The sequence below is a fragment of the Siphateles boraxobius genome, unplaced genomic scaffold (assembly GCF_051911475.1).
Source record: "Siphateles boraxobius isolate OS27281-9 unplaced genomic scaffold, OSU_SipBor_1 5, whole genome shotgun sequence".
NCBI classification, from domain to species: Eukaryota; Metazoa; Chordata; class Actinopteri; order Cypriniformes; family Leuciscidae; genus Siphateles; species Siphateles boraxobius.
The window spans coordinates 30,882,349-30,902,964 of NW_027509141.1; the positions used below are offsets into that span (position 1 = coordinate 30,882,349).

At 39.0% G+C, this 20,616-nt stretch overlaps 1 protein-coding gene across 2 annotated transcripts in view; it reads left to right on the plus strand.

Moving 5' to 3' along the window:
* gnai2a (guanine nucleotide binding protein (G protein), alpha inhibiting activity polypeptide 2a) overlaps positions 1-20,616 on the plus strand; it is a 97,926-nt gene that overhangs the window by 61,782 nt on the left and 15,528 nt on the right. For both annotated transcript variants that reach the window (XM_077203817.1, XM_077203819.1), the window contains exons 2-3: positions 3,870-3,912; positions 13,756-13,897. In XM_077203817.1, coding sequence (XP_077059932.1) covers positions 3,870-3,912; positions 13,756-13,897 — 185 coding nt within the window. The remainder of the gene's footprint in view (positions 1-3,869; positions 3,913-13,755; positions 13,898-20,616) is intronic.

Sequence of the window (20,616 nt, forward strand, 5' to 3'; positions counted from 1 at the left end):
ATAATCACAGGACTCCTACGTTGAAACCGTTAACTAACATCAAGTGCAAGCAGTGTTGTTTTTTTAGTAAGACTTTTTGTTCATTTAACATCAATCTGCACAGAGAAACCTCATGGAAATGGATTTTGTGTTTCAGCTCTCAAGCTTTTGGTTCATTCATTCAAGTCTTGTTTAATGGATCCTCAGACTATATTACAAAGGGATCTGCATGTGACTTCAAGATGGTAAAAGTAAAATGTGTAAAAGTAAAAATGACATTTAACTGTTTAGGGCCAGTTGGCCTCCTGCGGAGTTACATGCTATACTTTTATATATTTTTTTAATAATATTTTTTTCCAGAGCTTATGCACATTCCGTTGCACCACAGCTCTGACACATTCATATTTATTAAAACCTAATTTCAGGATGCTTGTTTTTTGGGGGGAAAAAGGCTCATGGACAGGTTTTTTTGTTATTTACCCATGTATAATAATTTTTTTAAATGCATTTTTTTATTAAGGCTCCCTCCAGATTATTAGTCCAGCATTGTTATTAGACTAATACCAGAGAGCAGAAGAGAACGGAGAAGAGTGAGATGAATTTATTAAGTGAACTGTCAGAGAGATCACGCTCTGCTTGTGAAGACCTGGAGATTCCCAGAATTTGAGCTAATGCCTAGCAACCGCGCCACAAAGAGCGGAGAACTGAGTTTCAAGAGCAATGAATGCAAAAACCCAAAGGACGAATGAAGTAAGAGCGAGAGAGCAAGAACTTAAGTCTGTTTGGTCACACACATGATCTTAGCATTGTAAATAAGTAAATTACTTGCTTATGATTTCTTAAGTTGAGAGCTGCAGCTGAGTGACCGTAAAACTGGTTAAAATAAGACGAGTGGACAGACGGAGATAGATGTGTACTGCTGTAACCTGGGTCGCAGCTGCAGCAACAAAACCAAATTATTCTTGTCTCCACTGTGTACCTGTGGGCCTCAGACCATAATGACCATAAAAACTCAGCCTGACACACTGGCTCCAGATCAAGAGTGGACACCTGAGCTCACTGGCACATTGCTGTACTGTATTGGTGCACCTCTCATTAGCATAGCCCATGATGTCATTCACACGCCCACGCTTTCCCTCACATCCGAGGTACCGCAATCATGTGATGCGTTGAGGTGTTTGGACAGCACAAGCAACACCTGATAGCAGGCCATTTGCGCACATGTGGAGGTCTTGAGTCAACATGAAATGGCCAATATTTTTGGTATTATTATATTATGGTATTATGGTATTACAATAGTTTTATTATTATCATTATTATTATTAATTTAATTGTGCCTCTCTATTTGCATCTTGGTTTTCATCTGATTCTCACTTTTTTTCTGATAATTATTTTTAAGTTATGTTGATACTGATAAATTGTGGATATTAATTTTCTTTACCACTTTGGATTTTTTTATTATTATTATTATTATTCTAAAGGAAAAACTACTTCAAGTGAATATTCTGGCCAAGATGTGCATATTGCTTTGGACGTTAGCTCATAAAGTGAAAACAGGTTTGGTTTAATTAATAGTGTGCTTACAATCCAGGCCATATAATAAATACTCTTAGAAACAGGATAAACACTATTACTGTCCCAGTGGAATCGCTGGTAATGTTTAAAATTAGTTTTGTGGGAGATGGCACACAAATTTCAGTTTTGAGACGCTACTAAGGATCTATAACCATAATTGGACAAATCGGAGAGATGTAGCATGCTTCAGTGTGTAGCTCATTTAAGATCCTTTAAAAGAGTTTTGCAGGTAATCCATCACACAACCTCTGTTCGGTTGAGTGCTGCTCATGCAAGGACTATTGTCTTTTGTTATGGTTTAAAACGTATTCCGTGGAAGTGTCGTCAATGCCTGATGTTTAACATACACGGCCACATCCTGCAGGTGCACAACACTAGTTGTGTGAATACTTATACACAATAGATGGGATGATTCATAAAGGCATTAATTTTCCCATGCGGGCTATCCCGTCTCCTGTCTGTCCTCTAAGGGGTTGAGCACAATAGGAGTTCACAGCTTGCTTTTGTGTTCGATTGTTTATTAAAACCTTTTAAATAATCATGATTGAATGCTCATACTCTTAAATTCACATCAAATTTCTCAGAAAATTTGGATTTTTATTTTTATTTTTAGAAAAAAGTTAACAAGAATCATAACTATTTAGATAATTATAACGATAACTATATCCGTCCACACCAATACATGATCAGTTGGCATGTATAATAAGTTATGTCGTCTGCCTCTTTAAATGCTTGAGCTCTATAAAGCTGTGGATTCTGATTGGTTGTCTGTTGTTATTTGTCGATATCATTCCTCTGTGTCATTATCGTTACAGCTGTGGTGTGATGTTCCATACTGTTATAGAATTAGAAGAATTATTAAACCTTTATAGTTATTGTTATAGTAGGGACCTATCTAAAATATGACTATTATACAGTAGGATATCTACAGGGAATATCACAATTTCTTTCATGTTTTAATTTTAACAATAACCTCTGTTGTGCAGCAGTTTGTTTGGAATAATTTGAATTTTCTCCTGTAATGCGATCTCAAGAGTAATACAGCACTGTGACTGGACTGAAAGAGTTCATTCTCATGTATTTGTACATGTATATCTCATATAATTCGTAGAAAAGCTCAGAAACTGATGCATACTCTCCTGCCAGTCACCACTCCGAAACAAAAAGCTTAAAATCTGTGACGTTGGTTCTATTTTGGTTTTTAAACCAGAAAAATGGTTTCAAAAAACAAAAACCATCAACATAATGAGGGATATCATTATTTTCAGTGATGCGCAAAACTATATCTGTGATTTAAATAAAAAAAAACATTTTAGGGTTTCATGACCCTTCAATACTTACATTCTAAATGTGCAGTAGCAGCAAAAATCTCTGAAATGAAAGGCCAAAACTGATGCATGATTACGTTTCGATTACGACCTGATTTTGCATGTTTTAGCTGTTGACACCAGCTGCTCAAGTGTGAAGTTGTCTCTTCAAATAGAAAAAGTGGGTGTGAATGTGTAGCATGTTGACAGGTGAAGTGTGCTAACACCAGGATTTTGAACTCAGTATCTTTTGAGATCCTATCACACACACACTCATCTCTTTATTATCTTGTGATACTGTTTCACTGGCGTTTTGAGGGCAGCATTTCATGGTTTCCGCTCAGTTTAGAGCGTAAGCTGGGTTTAGAGTTGTGTAAGAGGGTCTCAGACTGACGGCCGGGGGCAGTGCTCGATCTCGGAGCTGCATGTCATGTGACACAAACATGTTTCCCTGAGCGCAAATGTGCCAGTCTGCATCTGATGCGTCGGTCTGACGTTTGCATGTTTGTTTTTTGAGATGTTAGTAGGTGCTTGTGGGAACTTTTTGATTCTTGTATATGGCTGTTATGTTTTGTGTGTTTATATAATGTTCAAATGAGGGAGTTAGATGCCAAATGAGCTGCATGCCCCCACAGGCCTGTGGAAATTACATTGATAAGACCTCGTTTCCTGTTTGTGAAGCACTTAGACATCTCCATTAAAGGCCAAACTTGATAAACACCAGGTCTGGCAGAGAATGGAATGCTGAAGATCGACAGCTAAGTCAGCAAGACTTAAGTTACTGGAAGTATAGGCCACACACACACACACACACACACACACACACACACACACACACACACACACACACACACACACACACACACACACAGCAGGGTGGGCATTAGCACTAAGACTCTGACTAGACGGAGGAAAAAACATCGACTGTGTGCTTGCTTTCCTGTCTGAAGATGAAATGGGTGTATGAGTGTGTTTTTTAACCCTGTTTGTTTTGTGTTTCTGTCACAGGTGCTGGAGAATCGGGGAAGAGCACCATCGTAAAACAGATGAAGTGAGTGAATCGACAATTTTCTCTCCTCAAATTCTCTTACTCTCAGACAGCTGTTAATGCTGGTGTGGATGATATGAGAGGGGAGCAGCTGCAACTCTACAATTAGAAAATGTTGAAAAAGAAAATAACTTAAATACGCACACACATTCGTTCACATGGCACATTTGGAGGTTTTTTTTGCCCCTGATTAATGAACTCAAAGTGCACATACTCATACACGAACCCCTGAGCTTCAATTCTAGTTTAGAATTATTCACTTCATTTTCACAGCTTCAATGAAACAGTTTTAAGGCCGCTAGCTAGTCAATTGAATATAATATAATAGAAATTCAACCACATCACCAGAGAGAACGTCTCTGGTTACTTGCGTAACCTATGTTCTCTGAATAGGGAACGAGACGCTGCGGAAAGCACAGTGGGATATCCACTGAATGTGCCGATTGCCTGAAGCCCTATAGAATCACGCCAATTCATTGGCTGAATGCGCTAGCGCAAAGCTGGCTCCGTCCGACACTCTTACGTCGTAGCATGACGAACGCGCGCGCGCCATCCTCTCCTCAGATTTCTCTGCCGAAAAGAAGAACTGTCGGCAGGGCGAGGAGCTTGGCAGCGAACGCAGCGTCTCGTTCCCTATTCAGAGAACATAGGTTACACAAGTAACCAGAGACGTTCTCTTTCATAGGTTCACTCAACACTGCGGAAAGCGCAGTGGGAACGAAATACCAAACTCGCCAAGCTAAGCGCTGCCATAACTGGTACCAGACCAAATAATAATAACCATGACCGGTTCAAGCAGATAGAACCTGGGAACCTGGAGTCATGTCAAGATCTAAATTATAGAACCTCACAAAGGTGTGCGGAGAGGACCAACCTGCCGCCACACAAATGTCTTCCAAGAGGGCCCCTCTAAAAAGAGCTTGAGAGGAAGCCACACTTCTGGTGGAATGTGCTCTGATGCTAAGAGGTGAAGGCAACCCACGCACCTCGTAAGCCAGCGAAATAGCATCCGTTACCAAGTGGGAAATCCTCTGCTTTGATGCCGCAAGCCCACGGCGGCCAGCACCAAAACACACCAAGAGCTGGTTAAATTTCCTCCAACCGCCTGATCGCTCTACATACAACTTCAAAGAACGGACCGGGCAGAGCAGGTTATGTTTCCTTTCTTCCTCAGAGGCAAAAGGAGGAGGGTGGAAAGCGTTAAGGTTAACAACCTGAGAGCGGAACGCCGTGGAAAGAACCTTGGGTACATATCCCGACCTTGGCCTCAAGGAACCCTAACCAGGCCAGGAGCGAAGTCCAAGCATGACTCACTAATAGAGAGAGCCTGCAAATCCCCCATCCGCTTTAGTGAAGATAAAGCCAAAAAAGAGCAACCTTAAGAGTCAGAATCCGCTCAGGGGCTGACTCCAAGGGCTCGAAGGGAGCCTCTGTCAAACCCTCCAGGATGACCGACAGGTCCCACGAGGGAACACCAGGGGGGCGAGCCGGTTTCAGGCGCCTAGCCCCATGCATGCAGGCCGAAACTAACCTCAGTTTCCCCAAGGGAATCTCATCTGATTCTCTATGAGCGGCAATAGCTGCGACATATACTCTGAGAGTGGTAGCAGCCGCTCCGGAAGCAAACTTTTCCTGCAGGAATTCCAGCACTGAGCCTACTGGGAAGCCAACTGGGTCCCTATCATGTGCTAAGCACTATGCCTCGAATACCCTCCACTTGGAGGAATATAGCCTCCTCATAGAAGGGGCTCTAGCACTCGCAATGGTCTCCTGAACGTCGGTTGGGAGATCAAAGCTTAAAGCTAACGGCCTCTGACAGGCCAAACGTACAGCTTCCAAATGTCGGGGCGAGGATGCCATATCCTGCCCTGAAGCTGGGAAAGCAGGTCCTCCCTGACCGGAATCTCCCAGGGGGAGGATACCAACAGAGGGATCAGCTCCGAAAACCATGGCTGGGACGCCCAGAATGGGCCTACCAGAAGGAGGCGGACTCCGCTCTCCCTCACTCTGGACAGAACCGCCTGGATCAGCTTGATGGGCGGGAAGGCATAGAGTTTCTGCATCGGCCAAGGGTGGGCGAATGCATCTATCCCCAACGGAGCTGGAGGGCTCAGGGAAACCAAAGCGGGCATTGGGACGACTCCTGAGATGCAAAGAGGTCCACTTCCGCTTTTCCGAACCTCTCACAGATCAGGGCCACCGTCTGGCGGTTCAACATCCATTCCCCAGACCTGAGCTTCTGCCTCGACAGGAAATCTGCTGCGAGGTTCAGAATCCCTGGGACATGAACTGCTCTCAGAGAGAGGAACTTGTCCTAGGACCACAGGAGAAGGTGACGCGCATGCCTGTCTAGGGTGCGCGAACGTGAACCCCCTTGTCTGTTTACATGGGACACTACTGCCATATTGTCCGTTCTGACAATGACATGGTGCCCTTCGAGGAAAGAGAGAAAGTGGCAAAGAGCCAGGAAGACAGCCCTCAGCTCCAAGCTGTTTATGTGCCACAAGAGGGTCTCGCCAGTCCAAACCCCACACGCTGGCCTGCCCGTGAAAACCGCTCCCCAGCTGGTCAGAGAGGCATCCGTCGTAACCATTTGGCGACGGAATACCGCACCCATACCGACTCCTTTCTGAAGGAAGACGGGGTCCCGCCAGATTGACAGGGCGCGAAGGCAACTGCGCGACACTTTCAATAGGCGAAGGTCTGGCCCCGTGGGCCGAGGGGGGACTGTAAGGAGAACAGAGTTCCACTTATGCCAGTCGCTGAAGTGTTGAGACGAAAGCTGTAGTTGAATTCGAAAATTCGGGCTCAGAAAAATCAAACGAAGGGCAAGATGTGACCGCTTCGTGAAGGCAGAGGAATCTGAGGAGAGGATGGCGCGCGCGTTCGTCATGCTACGACGTAAGAGCGTCTGGGCGGAGCCAGCTTTGCGCGAGCGCCATCAGCCAATGAATTGGCCTGATTCTATACGGCTTCAGGCAATCGGCACATCCAGAGGATATCCCACTGCGCTTTCCACAGCGTTGAGTGAACCTATGAAAGAGACCTGTTGTTTAACTGAAGGATCGAGTTGTGACATTTTGATCTTTTTAAAAAAAATTAAATAAAGGCATGGATGAATCACTAACAATAAGATTAATAACATGCCTTTTGAGAATATATGGGGTGAATTTCTTTTTCATGCCGACTGTAATTAGTGCAAGTTGTTCAGCAAGTTTTTCACCATAACAGAAAAGCAATCATGGAAGACAGTTTACATTAATTCTTGGTATAGTACCCCTTGTGACAATAATAATATATGAAATCGTGTTTGCCTTGTTGGCATACTTGAGAAGAGTGTTTTCAGGTCTTACAGATAGATGGTATGTCTCAAGTTGCCTACCTAGACACAATTTTTTAACATTAGTATTGTTGCAACAATAACCATAACACTAAAGGCTAAAAATGCTGTTAACTTGCATGTCATCTTAGCTCACGCTCCCATAAACAGCTGTGGATGTGGGAGTGTGTGTGTAGTCAGGCCCCTGGAAGCAGATGATACTGTTTATCTGACCTTGACCTTGGCCTGACCTGCTCTTCTTGCGCCTCTGTTTCCCAAAGTAGTTTTACACTCTAATCACTCTGATGGAAAGTGTTTACCACTCCATCTCATTACTGAATGCATCCCGACACGCACGCACTCTGATCTGGGGCACATTAGCAACATTTATTCTGTTAGAATAGAAATACATTATTTAAAAAATTACTCTAGAAACTAGTTGTGCTTAGTTATACCCGAGAGAATCCCCTCAGGTGATGCCAAGAGTGACAGAGTGAACTGGCTCCCTTACGACTCCATGATCCAGAGCTGACAATATTAAAGAAATATCTGTAGATTTGCAGTCTGACAAGATCCATAAGACTATTCCCATCAGCAATTTCAAATCAATTCAGCGACTATTCATTTCCGTCCAATGCAAAGGCTTGTCGATATGAATACATTTCATATTACATCCAAATGCTAAAATCTAAAGTTTTCAATTCTTCCTATTTTGTGCCATCCTGACATTTCTTTTTGTTTATTTTTTTTATCGTTTGCTTTTTCTGAAATTTAAAATAATATTTAACATTATTTTAATTTATATTTACATTTATAATAACTAGGGATGTAACGATTCCCTCAACTCACGATGCGATACGATTCACGATACTGGTTTCACGATACGATTTTCTCACGATTTTTTTAACAAGTGATTAATTTAAGAAATTATAAATGAAAAAGTGTCCCTTTTATTATTTCTCAGACAAAATTCTGCACATTTCTTTTTCATTTTAAAATATATTTGTCAAATAAAAAAACTACATTGAAATAAAAACAAAAAAATCCCTTCAAGGTTGTTTCAACTCAGTCTTTCTGTCTGTCTGGTCAAGAGGGTGGACACTGGTACCTTTGCACACTAAGAAAAAGACTATACCATTAGTAAAATTTAGGGCTGCAACTAACGATTATTTTGATAATCGATTAATCGGACGATTATTTTTTCGATTAATCGATTAATCGGATAGAAATTAAATTAGATTTTTTTTTTTATTATAACTAAATAAAACCGTAAATCAGGGTATTTATGTGTAAAAGTGTACTTTAAAAAGTGCAAAAGCCACACATTGAGTTTTACTAATATCAATATTTGCATTGTTTTTAATGATAATTGCTGATGGCAAGTTGACAAACATGATTATTGTTAAAAAAATGATATCCAACATATTATGTTTTAACACAATTTTTGTTAAAACAAATTTACACAGACATGTTGTTCAGATGTGAATATCTGAACTAAAAACAAACTAAAAACATCTAAAATATATAATTCATTTAATTTTTATTTAAAATTAATTATATATAAGGAATATAAGGATAAAGAATATAATATATATTATATATAATATATAAAAGAATAATATAAGGATAAATTGATTAAATAAATATAGAAAGACTGAAAACAATTGTGTGAACGTAGAGCCGCAGTAGATCGCGTTTGAAAAACAATTAAAACTTAGTAGACAAATGCTATAAAAAGGGAACGGAATGGAGGTAACGTTACCCAGCAAGCTAACAGGCTTGAGTAAAGGACAGGAGAAATTATGCATTAGTGCACAAGCATTCGCTGAAAACCACTGAGTACAGTGACTAAAAAACAATATTTTACTGCTGCTGTTATTAACTGCCTTTATATTTAGTGCTTCGCTTTGTTAAGACCGTTTTAATTTAACCTATTTCTGCGGTAGCGCTATTTTAATCCATCACTTACGTTGCGAGCGAACTGATTGCGCAACCTGATGCTCGAGACAAAATACAGACATCCCAAGATCCCGGAAGTGCCGGGAGTCTCCCGCATATTGATTGCGGCTCCCTGATGCCCGCGAATTAGTTCAAACTCCCGAAATCTAGAGCGCGCAAGCAAGAGCGCGCATGCGAGACAGAAGAGACTGCTCCAAACCGTGTAGCGCGCGCGCTCGGCAGAGCGCCTGAGGGAGAGAGACCTTGCGTGTGTGTGCGTACCAGTAAACGCTCCCCGTGACGTAAGTAGACCAACTAATCGATAATGACATTCGTTGACAACGATTTTCATAATGGATTATAATCGATTTTATCGATTAGTTGTTGCAGCCCTAGTAAAATTAGTAGCCTACCACATTTAGAAGGGTTTTAATTTTGTTATAATTTGTATCATTAACCTTACACTAGCAAGAGTAAAAAAAAAACCCACACATTTAGAAAAATATGCCATAACAATCAATAAATTATATATGTATAAAAATATATATCCATATACACATTTAGAGAAAGAGATAGTAAAATAAATACAACACCTGGTTGCCACGGAAACACTGATGCACCTTGTGATCTCCGTGGCTCTCGCACTTGTCGTATTAATGCCTTTTACATGAAAACGGAGGTGACTGGTGTTTCTCACGGTGGTGATTATTATTAGTCTACGGAAAGTCAAAATACTGCCACACCTCCGATTTGAATGAGTCAACATCTACGCTTGCCGTCGCAATGTGTTTGACGGCGCGTGCACACACGGCGCGAGCGGAGCAAACCGAGCGTTTTCAGTTCATTCCTATGGAAGTTGAGCTTGGCTCACACAAGCTCAAGTTCCATTAATGAGGTGAAAACACTCGCTAGCTTCGTGTGTGCTTGCTGCTATTGTGCCTCTAAAGCGTCACAACTTCACAGTAGGCTACAGTAAACGCCCCTGCTGTTTAAAACGTGTATCGCGATTCGTTTAACATTTCAACCGACTTGAATTGTCACACATTTTTATCGATTGTCAACCGGTTGCGAGTGAATCGTTACATACCTAATAATAACATTTACACACATGCACTTCTGTTAAAAGTTTGGATTGGTAAGATTTTTTTTAATATTGTGAATATTTGTGTAACTGAAATATTATTACAATTCGAAAAAACGAAATTTTATATATATATATATATATATATATATATATATATATATATATTAAAATTTCGTTTTTTCGAATTGTAATAATATTTAGGGGTGTCACGATTCTCCAAATCCTCGATTCGATTACATTTTCGATTCTAAGGTCACGGTTCGATTCGATTCTCGATTTTTACTTTTCTTTTTTTTTTAAGCACAGGTTTCTGTTGCTCCTAAAAAGCTGACATCATTTAATCGCAATCTCACACATCTCTGTTATTATCAATGAAGCTGACTGCACAATGAATCTTTCATAATATATAGCCTACACTTTGTTTGTTATAATTAGAGGATTTGCCAGCTTACAGAATTCAGCACTGAACAAAAAGTCTGTTTTGAGCGGTGAGGAGAGTCTATTTTAAATGCTTCTGATTGGTCATTGCGTTCAAGAAATCAACACATATGTCTGTGATTGGCTAAATCGCTCAACGCTGCAAACATGTTATAAATAGAAACTCTGGCCTGTAAATCGTTTCTATTTTGTTTTAGTTGTTCTTGTTGCTTTTCTGCAACAGATAAATACAAATTTGTTAGTTTTTATATGTTTTATTCATAGATATTTCTAGTTTGCGGGAGTCCCGCGAATCTTTTTATTCTCCCGCACACACAGAGTGAGTGCATTACAGCCCGCGCTCGCACTCGGCCATCAAATCTAGTCCCGCGCTGCATTCTATTGCGTTGGGAGTGCACGTCTATAGATCAAGAGCCCGGCCCGAGGATAGTGACGGGAAATATCGGCCCGGGTCGGGCCAAGTTCGGGCTCGGGCATAGAATCTAAGTCAGAGGAATCACAGCCTTTCAACACGTGTGTATTTTTCCCCGCGCCGTGATGAGTCGTTCATGAACTATCCGTTCATTGCCGTTACGCGACAAATGAACAAAAGACTCGGACGGTCAAGTAATTATTGATGTTCCCTGTAAATTATTTTTGACTGCATTATAATGATTTCTTAATTCAGAATATGATCAAAATTGCGTAGGTGGATGTGTTCGGGGAATTTGCCTGTTAAAAGTATAACATTTAAAGCCCCTGAAATGACTAGAAAAAAGATTAGTTAATTTTGATGAACGAGACTGAACAATAGAGTCAGTAAAACGATCCGAACTTTCCATCACGTGCGCGACATGGGGGCGTGGCAGTATCGACGATTCCATTTTTTATTTCGATTTTTGAGATTGTGAATTAATTTCGATCGATTTCGATTTAAAATCGAAACCGTGACACCCTTAATATATATATATATATATATATATGTGTGTGTGTATATATATATGTATATATATATATATATATATATATATATATATATATATATATATATATATATATATATATATATATATATATATATATATATCATTTATGTCTGTGATGCAAAGCTGAATTTTCAGCATCATTACACTACATTTGTCTTCAGTGTCACACGATCCTTCAGAAATCATTCTAATATGCTGATTTGGTTTATTATTATTATTATTATTAATGGTGAAAACATTGAAAAAGCTTAATATCTTTGTGTTAACCATGATGCATTTTTTCCAGAATTATTGTATAAATGGAAAGTTCCAAAGAACAGCATTTATTTTGAATAGTTTTTTGTAACAAATTTTTACTGTCACTTTTTATCAATTGAATGTGTTTTTCTATATATATATATATATATATATATATGTTAGTGATGCACGATATATCGGCCGCCGATATAATATCGGCCGATATGGTCAATATTTTACACATCGGTATCGTTCCGATTTCAAAATAGGGCCGATGTGAACAGGACGATAATCGTTCCTGTGTATTTGACGTGTGTGTAGGCTGGCTTATGTGGGCCCGTCAGGGATGTTTGTTTTTGCACGAGCGCATACATTACACACATAATGTGCTGAAGCAGGTGCTGGAGGCGTAAGTTATGACACTCTGCCTTGTTCTGACCGACCATCAAAGTATTGTCGCGCCGGAGTTACGGGGTTATGATGTAGCAATTAAATCACCTCAGACACACATGTAAGTTACATGTTTCACAGTGATTGCTTTTGTTAGATTACTGAATAATGGCATACTCTCGGGGGAAAATGATGGTGAAAATGATCAAGGTAAGAATCACACACGACACGGGTGCATAAAAAAGATAATCTTTAAAATCCAGTAACAACTAGCGGTAGCCTTTAGCTAGCAATGCTACTTCACTAACTAGACACAAACACGTTTGGAGCGATAATCAACAACTTATCTAGTAACAAGCGCTGCATTAGAGCAGGCTTGTAGGATATCTTAATTCACAGCCCGTAAGGCTACATGTAGGCGACAACTGAAATAAAATGGTAGCTCTCGCCTGTCAATGAAAGTATGAAAACTACGCGAGTTGGTCAGTTGGAGCCGCAACGACACACCCATTATACAGCAGGAATGTAGTCATTTAAAACCTACCTTTTGTTGAACCCTGGTTAAAATCCATGTCAAACAACCAACGAGAAAAGCAAATCCATTACAATGCGGAACTACTAACTGTTAAATACAGTTCTTTAGGGACACCTAATCTGTAGCCCTGCCTTAGCTCTGAAGCTCTGTGACTATTCTGAACTGTCTGCGACGTCAAGATTGCAATGCTGGGATTTGTGTGTGTGTGCGCGTGCGTGCGTGCGTGGGTGGCGCGCGCGAGAGAGAGAGAGGCGCGGGCGCGATCGTACAGTGGAAACAAAAACATACTCCGTCAATTTGTTCATACAGGACATTCCATTCCATTTTATCATAGTGAGTCTAATAGGTTTAATAATGATTACATTTTAAGTGTTATCATTACATTGTGCTATAAAATAGAAGTTAAGGTCTTTTGCCTTTGTAGGACAGCACTGTACTTTAAAGTTTTGAACTGTTGTACAAGGTTCACAGAATACAGTGACTTGGTCTCAAGTGAGTTAGATGTTTATTGAGAATACTCAGGATTGGCTTATTCATAGTGTGAATTCAGGACACACTTGTATCCTTTATAAAAATGTATTTATATTTATTTTTTCTGCTGAAAATCTGATGACATATTTTGCACACAGGTAAAGGTGCCCAATATCAGTCATTTCTGAAAATAAATCACATACAAATTACAAAAAAAAAGTGTTTTGGAAAATAGCTCTTTATTTGATTGTCATAAAAATGTGTTTTCTATACAGAGATATCGAAATCGGTAAATATCGGTATCGGCCATAAACAGTAATATTAATATCGGTTATCGGTATCGGCCACAATTTTCACATCGGTGCATCACTAATATATGTAGGTGTGTGTGTATGTATAATGTTACATCAAAACAATGATGGCTAAATATCCTGTACAACACTGATCGTCTTAAGTGTCCGTTTTGCAGGATTATCCATGAGGATGGCTACTCGGAGGACGAGTGCAAGCAGTATCGAGCGGTGGTCTACAGTAACACCATCCAGTCCATCATGGCCATCATTAAAGCCATGAGCAACCTCAAGATTGAATATGACGACAGTGGCAGAGCGGTGAGTACACACAGCATTACCTCAGCAAATAAATCACACATGTACCCTGAGATAGATCTGATCCTGTTTGTTACACTGTAAAGAGGCCCACCATCCTCAGATGATCGTTTTGTTACATTCTAAATGTCTAAACTGCCACTTTTAAAGGGGTCATATAATGCCATTTTTATACAAGTTAATATGATTCTTTAGGGTCTAAATGAAAAGTTTGTAATATACTTTAATTAAAAATTCTCATTAGTATTGTAAGAAAACACTAATTTTACCTGGTCAAAAACAGCTGTTTTCAGCATGCCATTTAAGTGCATGTGTCTTTAAATGATAATGAGTTTTGCTCACCCCGCCCCTCTGTTCTGTGGGGCGTTTTGACAAAACAGACGTGGAGTGTTGCCTTGACAACAGTTGAGGGTATATTTATTGTATATTGTACAAGCCTGAGAATTTTCAAATGCAACTTTTTTCTTTTAGAATGATGAAACTTGCGCACTTTGACCCCAGCAAAAATTGCATAAAGCTAGGCAGTCAGATTACAAATAGTGATTCCAGCTTTCTCTTGTCCACCTTGTTGTGCGATATCCATCAGAATTTGCTAAATGTAAGGGAAAAAAGAGAAGGAGCAAATAAGAGTGTTAGCTTGCTATCTAGGATGTCTAGAGAACAGCCTGAAGGCAGCAGTATGTTCAGCATCTTATTCACCTGAGGCTTTGGAGAAACACTGATCTTTATTAGCTCAGATTTATCCTCACTATATTTTAGAATCAATGATAGTCTAGATGTATGGTCATTCACTGAATCTACAGGGGTTAACACTGTCTGAATGTAAGGAAGTAGGATGCAGGAGTCTCGAGACGTGTTTTTAAAAGTCTAACTTTTTTTAACTCGTCACAGCATCTTAAAAAAACAGCACTCATGATGTAGAAAATGAAGTGAAGAATATGGCTTCTTTAAAACAATACAGATTCTTTTTTTTTGTAGCAGCAGTGTGTAGTTTAATTAGACGGGTGAAGAGAGAGATGGATTGTGTCTTCGCTCTGGGATTAGAGCTGTAAAGTGCTGTGAGAGAAGCTAACATCATCTCTCCATCACATTTAATTAGTAAGAGAGGGAGATCTGTTGGAGACATTCCTCAAGTGTGACTCTTTCTTTCTTGTTTATGGTGTGTTTGATAAGATGTGCTAAACTATTTATTTTAAAGTCGATAAGTCAGTGGGTTGTCTGAACGACTAGTTGATTAGTCTGTTAAGGACTAGTTAGCTAGTTCAAGAGTCTTGTCCACCAGACAGTGATCAGATGCATTTCTGTGCGATTTATCAGGGGTGGTCGAGGGTCGAATTTCCCATAGACTGGAGTGAGACCCTAGACGTCTCTCGAGATATCGCCTTCTGTTTTTGGTGCTCTTTAATGTGGCGTGAAACATTGCATGGAGCGCAGTTGAACCAATCATCTGTTCTGCTTTACTACTAGTTAAGCATGAACTAAAGATGAATGAACATCAGAAGGTATGGTAAAAAACGATACAATACAACTTACTAGGGCGGGGCGGTATATCAAGTTTGTACGATATATCGATATATTTTTTAGAAACGATATGGAACGAGTCAATACCGTTTATATTGATACATAAGTTTAATACGAGCAAATCTGAAAAATAGCGGAGGACGCAGTCTGAGCTCCTGTAGTGAAAGTACATAGTACTATTTGTCCTAAACATGGAACAAGCTTATTTTAAGCGCTTCAAAATAGAGTTAACAAGTGTAAAGCAGCTTGCCCTGTCAGATGCTCTGACAGATACTGTTGCTGACTGACAGATAAATACTTGAGATGTGGTGCTTTCCTCAGTGCTTAAATTACATTTAACAGGCATATTCTCAATCTGTAAATGTTAGAAAGTCAAACAAATATGCCCATTTCACTGACAGGAGAGGATTAGCCTTCTGAAAGTGAATCTCCGGTAAAATTCAAGGTTCCATGAATGAATTTTTATGAAAGTGACCATTATATATGGGGTGGTGATGGCGCAGTGGATAAGACACATGCCTTTGGTGTGAGAGACCTGGGTTTGAATCCACTGTGAGACACCAATGTGTCCCTGAGCAAGACACTTAACCCCTAATCGCGCCAGAGGCGTGCGACCTCTAAAATATAGCAATTGTATAAAAGCGTAAGCTAAAAATGAATAAATGTAAATAGGGTGGTGATGGCGCAGTGGATAAGACACATGCATTTGGTGTGAGAGACCCGGTTTCGAATCCATTGTGAGACACCAATGTGTCCCTGAGCAAGACACTTAACCCCTAATTGCTCCAGAGGCGTGCGACCTCTGACATACATGCAATTGTAAGTCGCTTTTGATAAAAGCGTCAGCTAAATGAATAAATGTAAATAATGGGGTAATCAAATGCAGGCTAATATAATTAGTTTGTGCTTTTTTTATTTATTTTAATTTTTAGTTTAGCCTTTAGTCAATTTAAAAACAAAAGCATTATTTTTGTTTTTAGATTGTAATGTTACAATGTTATGGTACAAACCATCTTTTTGCACATAATATATTGCATAGCCTACATTACATTTACTATATTTGTTTCCATATCCTTCAATATCACCATTGTTTGTAGGATATCATTGGGCAGGATGTGAAATATATATATATATTTTTTGATAAATATAAATTTTCTTAATCCAAATAGAAAAACATAGAAAGTACAGAGATATTTATCGTATATTGCCAACTCATTAGTCGGCTAGAAAAATTTACTTCGAGATAGGTCTGTGCTGGTAAACTTGACAACCGCACCAGTGCGGTGGCTGGGTAGCACCGGTGGTCGTCCGCCAAAACACATTTGTTTTATGTGATACTGTTTTACATGAATATTATGACCAGAGTGAAGCAGAAAGCTTTGTTTAGATAAGAAATAATAGGTTAGCAAGTAAATGTCCATGACGAATGAGAGTTGTGCATGAGCCCATAAATTTAAGCTTTGTCGGCTTTGTATTCTTTTTTTCGATCTGGTCAACAGATTATCAGCGAATTTAACAATATTCCATTAGTTATTCCACTGGACATGGAATCTCTTCCCAAATCTTCACTCACGTCTCACCCATTTAATTATAAACGGATTATAAACGTTTCTTTCTTTGGTTCGCTTTTAAGTAGGCCTATTATATTTGCATTCTTTATAGATTCAGATGTTTCGATCTAATGGACAAACTAACAGTTCTCTAACAATTTTTGTACCATAGCAAAATCTCTTTTTAACCATGTCAACAAAAAAAAATGTTTTTTAAAGGAGTTAATAATTAATGCTAGTAATTAGGGCTGCACGATTTGGGGAAAATGTCATATTGCGATTATTGAGGTCAGTAATGCGATTGCAATATAATAAACAAATGGTTTCATGAGTCAACTTGCTTGGTTCCCAAGGAAAATGCACACACAGATTGGTGATAACGCTGAAATGTTTATTTCTCCTCAGTGTATAGCCAAAATATCGCCATATAACAGAGGTAGGTTTTGTTTCTGGCCACCAGTTCAGTGTCCGTCTGATCGTTCTCCGCACTGCACACCAGAGAAAGTCACGACGTGACCATACGCGCCACATGTGCCACTGCCTAAACTAAAACTGACTGGTCTTTGTATTAGCGGTGTAGAAAATGGCCAAACAGCTCTCAGATAGAACGGGTTGTCATATCCACACATGCATTTATTTATTTCATAAAATCGCAGCATTTGGCGTCATATAATCACATAGGCTTGACATCGCGATTGTGATATAATCATTACCAGTAGTGCTGCACGATTAATCATAAGTAAATGATACATTAAAACAATAGCATTGTAGCCTATTAGTCTCCATGAATAACTGCAAGATTTAATGCACAGATCTCTTTTGACATATTTTTTTTGTCCCAGTGTTTTCCGTGTCTCAAAGCAGTTCAGTTAACAGTAAATGCTGCTCCACATGAACTCATCTTGGATCCGCTCGGAGTTTGGGTCGCTCATAATGAGCATTTGGGAAAGCAACATATGCCAACCATCTTCCCCGAACTTTTAATAAGAAGCACTTATAAACTGACTGTTTGCTTCCTGCGGTTCTCTGCCAACATAAAAGCTTGATGATTTACGGTTATGAATATATATATATATATATATATATATATGAATATATTAATATAAGTATTATAATTTCACAGTTCTACAGTAATATAAAAATATTATTTGTTGCAATTTAAATCTGTTTTTATCAGAAAAAAATGCAATTATATTTTTTTCCCTGAATCGTTCAGCCCTGCTGTTTATAGATTTGAGTGATTTCTGACAGGTAGTAGAGATCCAATGTATTTAAAAAAAAAAACAAAAAATGTAATAATCTAAATACACTAGTGGACCTTACAAATTACCATCTTGATCCATCCCTATGTTTGATTTGACCCTGTTACTACTTAACTTTAGAAACACTGAGAATGCAGAGCTGTGCGGAAAACAGGAAGTGAAATGTCGGCCAGAGTACCTTTTAAACCATATGAGTGAGTGCATGTGTTAACCATATGTCACAGTTTGAGCAGTGTGCTTTAGACACGTGGAAAACAGCATCCCATGGGGCTGATCACTGTAACTCCTCATTTTCTCTCTCTCTCTTTTGCTCTTCTCTTCTCTTGAGGCTGTAAATCTTTTAAAAGGCCTGTAACCATTCTGTCCTCTCTCTATTCATATCTATTGGCTTTTTCCCCCACCACCTAGTAAAATAACTTATAGTATTCCTGTTGTGAAATAGATATTCAAACAGTCCTTGAATTTACAAGCTATTTAACTTCTGAATTGTGAAACACTGTGCTTTTTCACCTTTACAATGTCTGTAATCTACAGTAGCACACAGTTTAAGAATTCATCACGTTCCCTAGAAGTGCAGGGTCGGTCGTGTGTCACGTCTCTCAGCCCATCACTTCTGCTCATGGCTCCCATGTTCCGCCCCAGGGCTGACTTCTTGTGACCTAGTTCATCTTGATGATGGGAGGGGTTTTGGCATGAGACTCCATTCCTTCAACATGCACTCTGGGAGGAGAGAGACAGATATGTAGGTAGACGGTTATTTTTGTTGTTCTGAGAGAACCGCAGAGGAAAACGAGTGGGAGACAGACAGACAGACAGACAGACAGACAGACTGACTGACAGGCAGGCAGGCATGCTGCAAAGACACTCTTCAAATGGATCGAGACTCAGACATTATAGTAGAATCAAGAGGTAAGAGCTAGTCAGGAAACTTTGTTCATAGGCTCCTTCTCTCAGGGGATGCATAGCTCACATTTGTATACTGCACTTTTGACCTGGCTGGCAAATAAATCTTTAAATCATCAAGTAACCACCCCAAAGCACATACAGTGGATAGCATAGGTGAACACACCCATGCTAAAGTTGACTAAAACGAGGAATAAAAAAATAATCTTTTGGAAATTACGCCTTAATGCCTTAATTTAAAAAATTAGGAAAAATCCATCCTTTAAGGACACCAATTTTCTTTGTGAATGAATAATGTATCGTAAATGAATAAATGTTCTTCCTTAAAATACAGGTTGCTTAAGTCAGGACACCCCTATGGTAAACTTTGAGAGATTGGAATGTTGTTATTTCAGTTAGGCTAATAGCTGGTATGATTTGCATTGAGAGATGATCTTATGGAAAGTGCCCCATGCCAATCTCTAGGTATGGTGAAGGGAATGTGATGATGTGGGGCTTTTTTAATTCCAAAGGCCAAGGGAACTTTATCAGGATGCATAGTTTTCTAGATCCATGAAATAACTGCCCTTTAAAAATAAAAATATGCCTGCCTCTATAGGAATTTACCATAGGGGTGTCCTGACTTATGCAACCTGTATTTTAAGGAAGAACATTTATTTATGTATGATACATTAATCATTCACAAAGAAAATTGGTGTCCTTAAAGGTTGGATTTTTCCTCATTTTTTAAATTAAGGCATTAAGATCAATTTCCAAAAGATGATTTTTTTCCCTCTATTCCTCTTTTTAGTCAACTTTAGCATGGGTGTGTGTTCACTTATGCTAGGCACTGTATACACAATTGCACACACAGAAAAAACACCTCTCCTTCCAGAATGCCACAAGGCAACTGGTCTGTCCTCATGATAGTGGTTGTCTAGGAAATGCAAATATCCGATATTTAAAAAAAAAAACAGTCTTAAATGTGTTAAAAAGTGTTATATGAACAAAGAGTTGTGAGAATATAGAAACTGTCGGATCCACGTCATGTGCATCAGGTCTTAAAGTGACAACAGCCTAATAAACCTGCTGCTGTCATTAATTTAAATCAATGAAAAAAATGTAATCTTTACCTTTTAAACCTACCTGATAATCGTAAAGCAGTGTTTACAAGGTTACATGGATAAAAAAAAGAAAACATAAACTTTTTTGTGCATTTTTGCAGTGCAGGTAAAAATCTGAACTGGCCTGACTGGACCAGTAGAAAAAAACACTAGCGATGAGCCCTTATATATTAAAGGCACAGCATTTGTTTCAATGAGTTAATGTTAAGATTGTTAACTTCAGTTCACTTAAATTAAAAATAGTTTGTTATATATTTTATAAAGCCTACTAAATGTTAAAATTGATAGCTTTCAATTATACTGTAATGTTGAATGGCTATAATTAATTGCTAAAATTGAGAAAAAAAATCCATGTAATCGAGACATCATTATCACTACTAGTA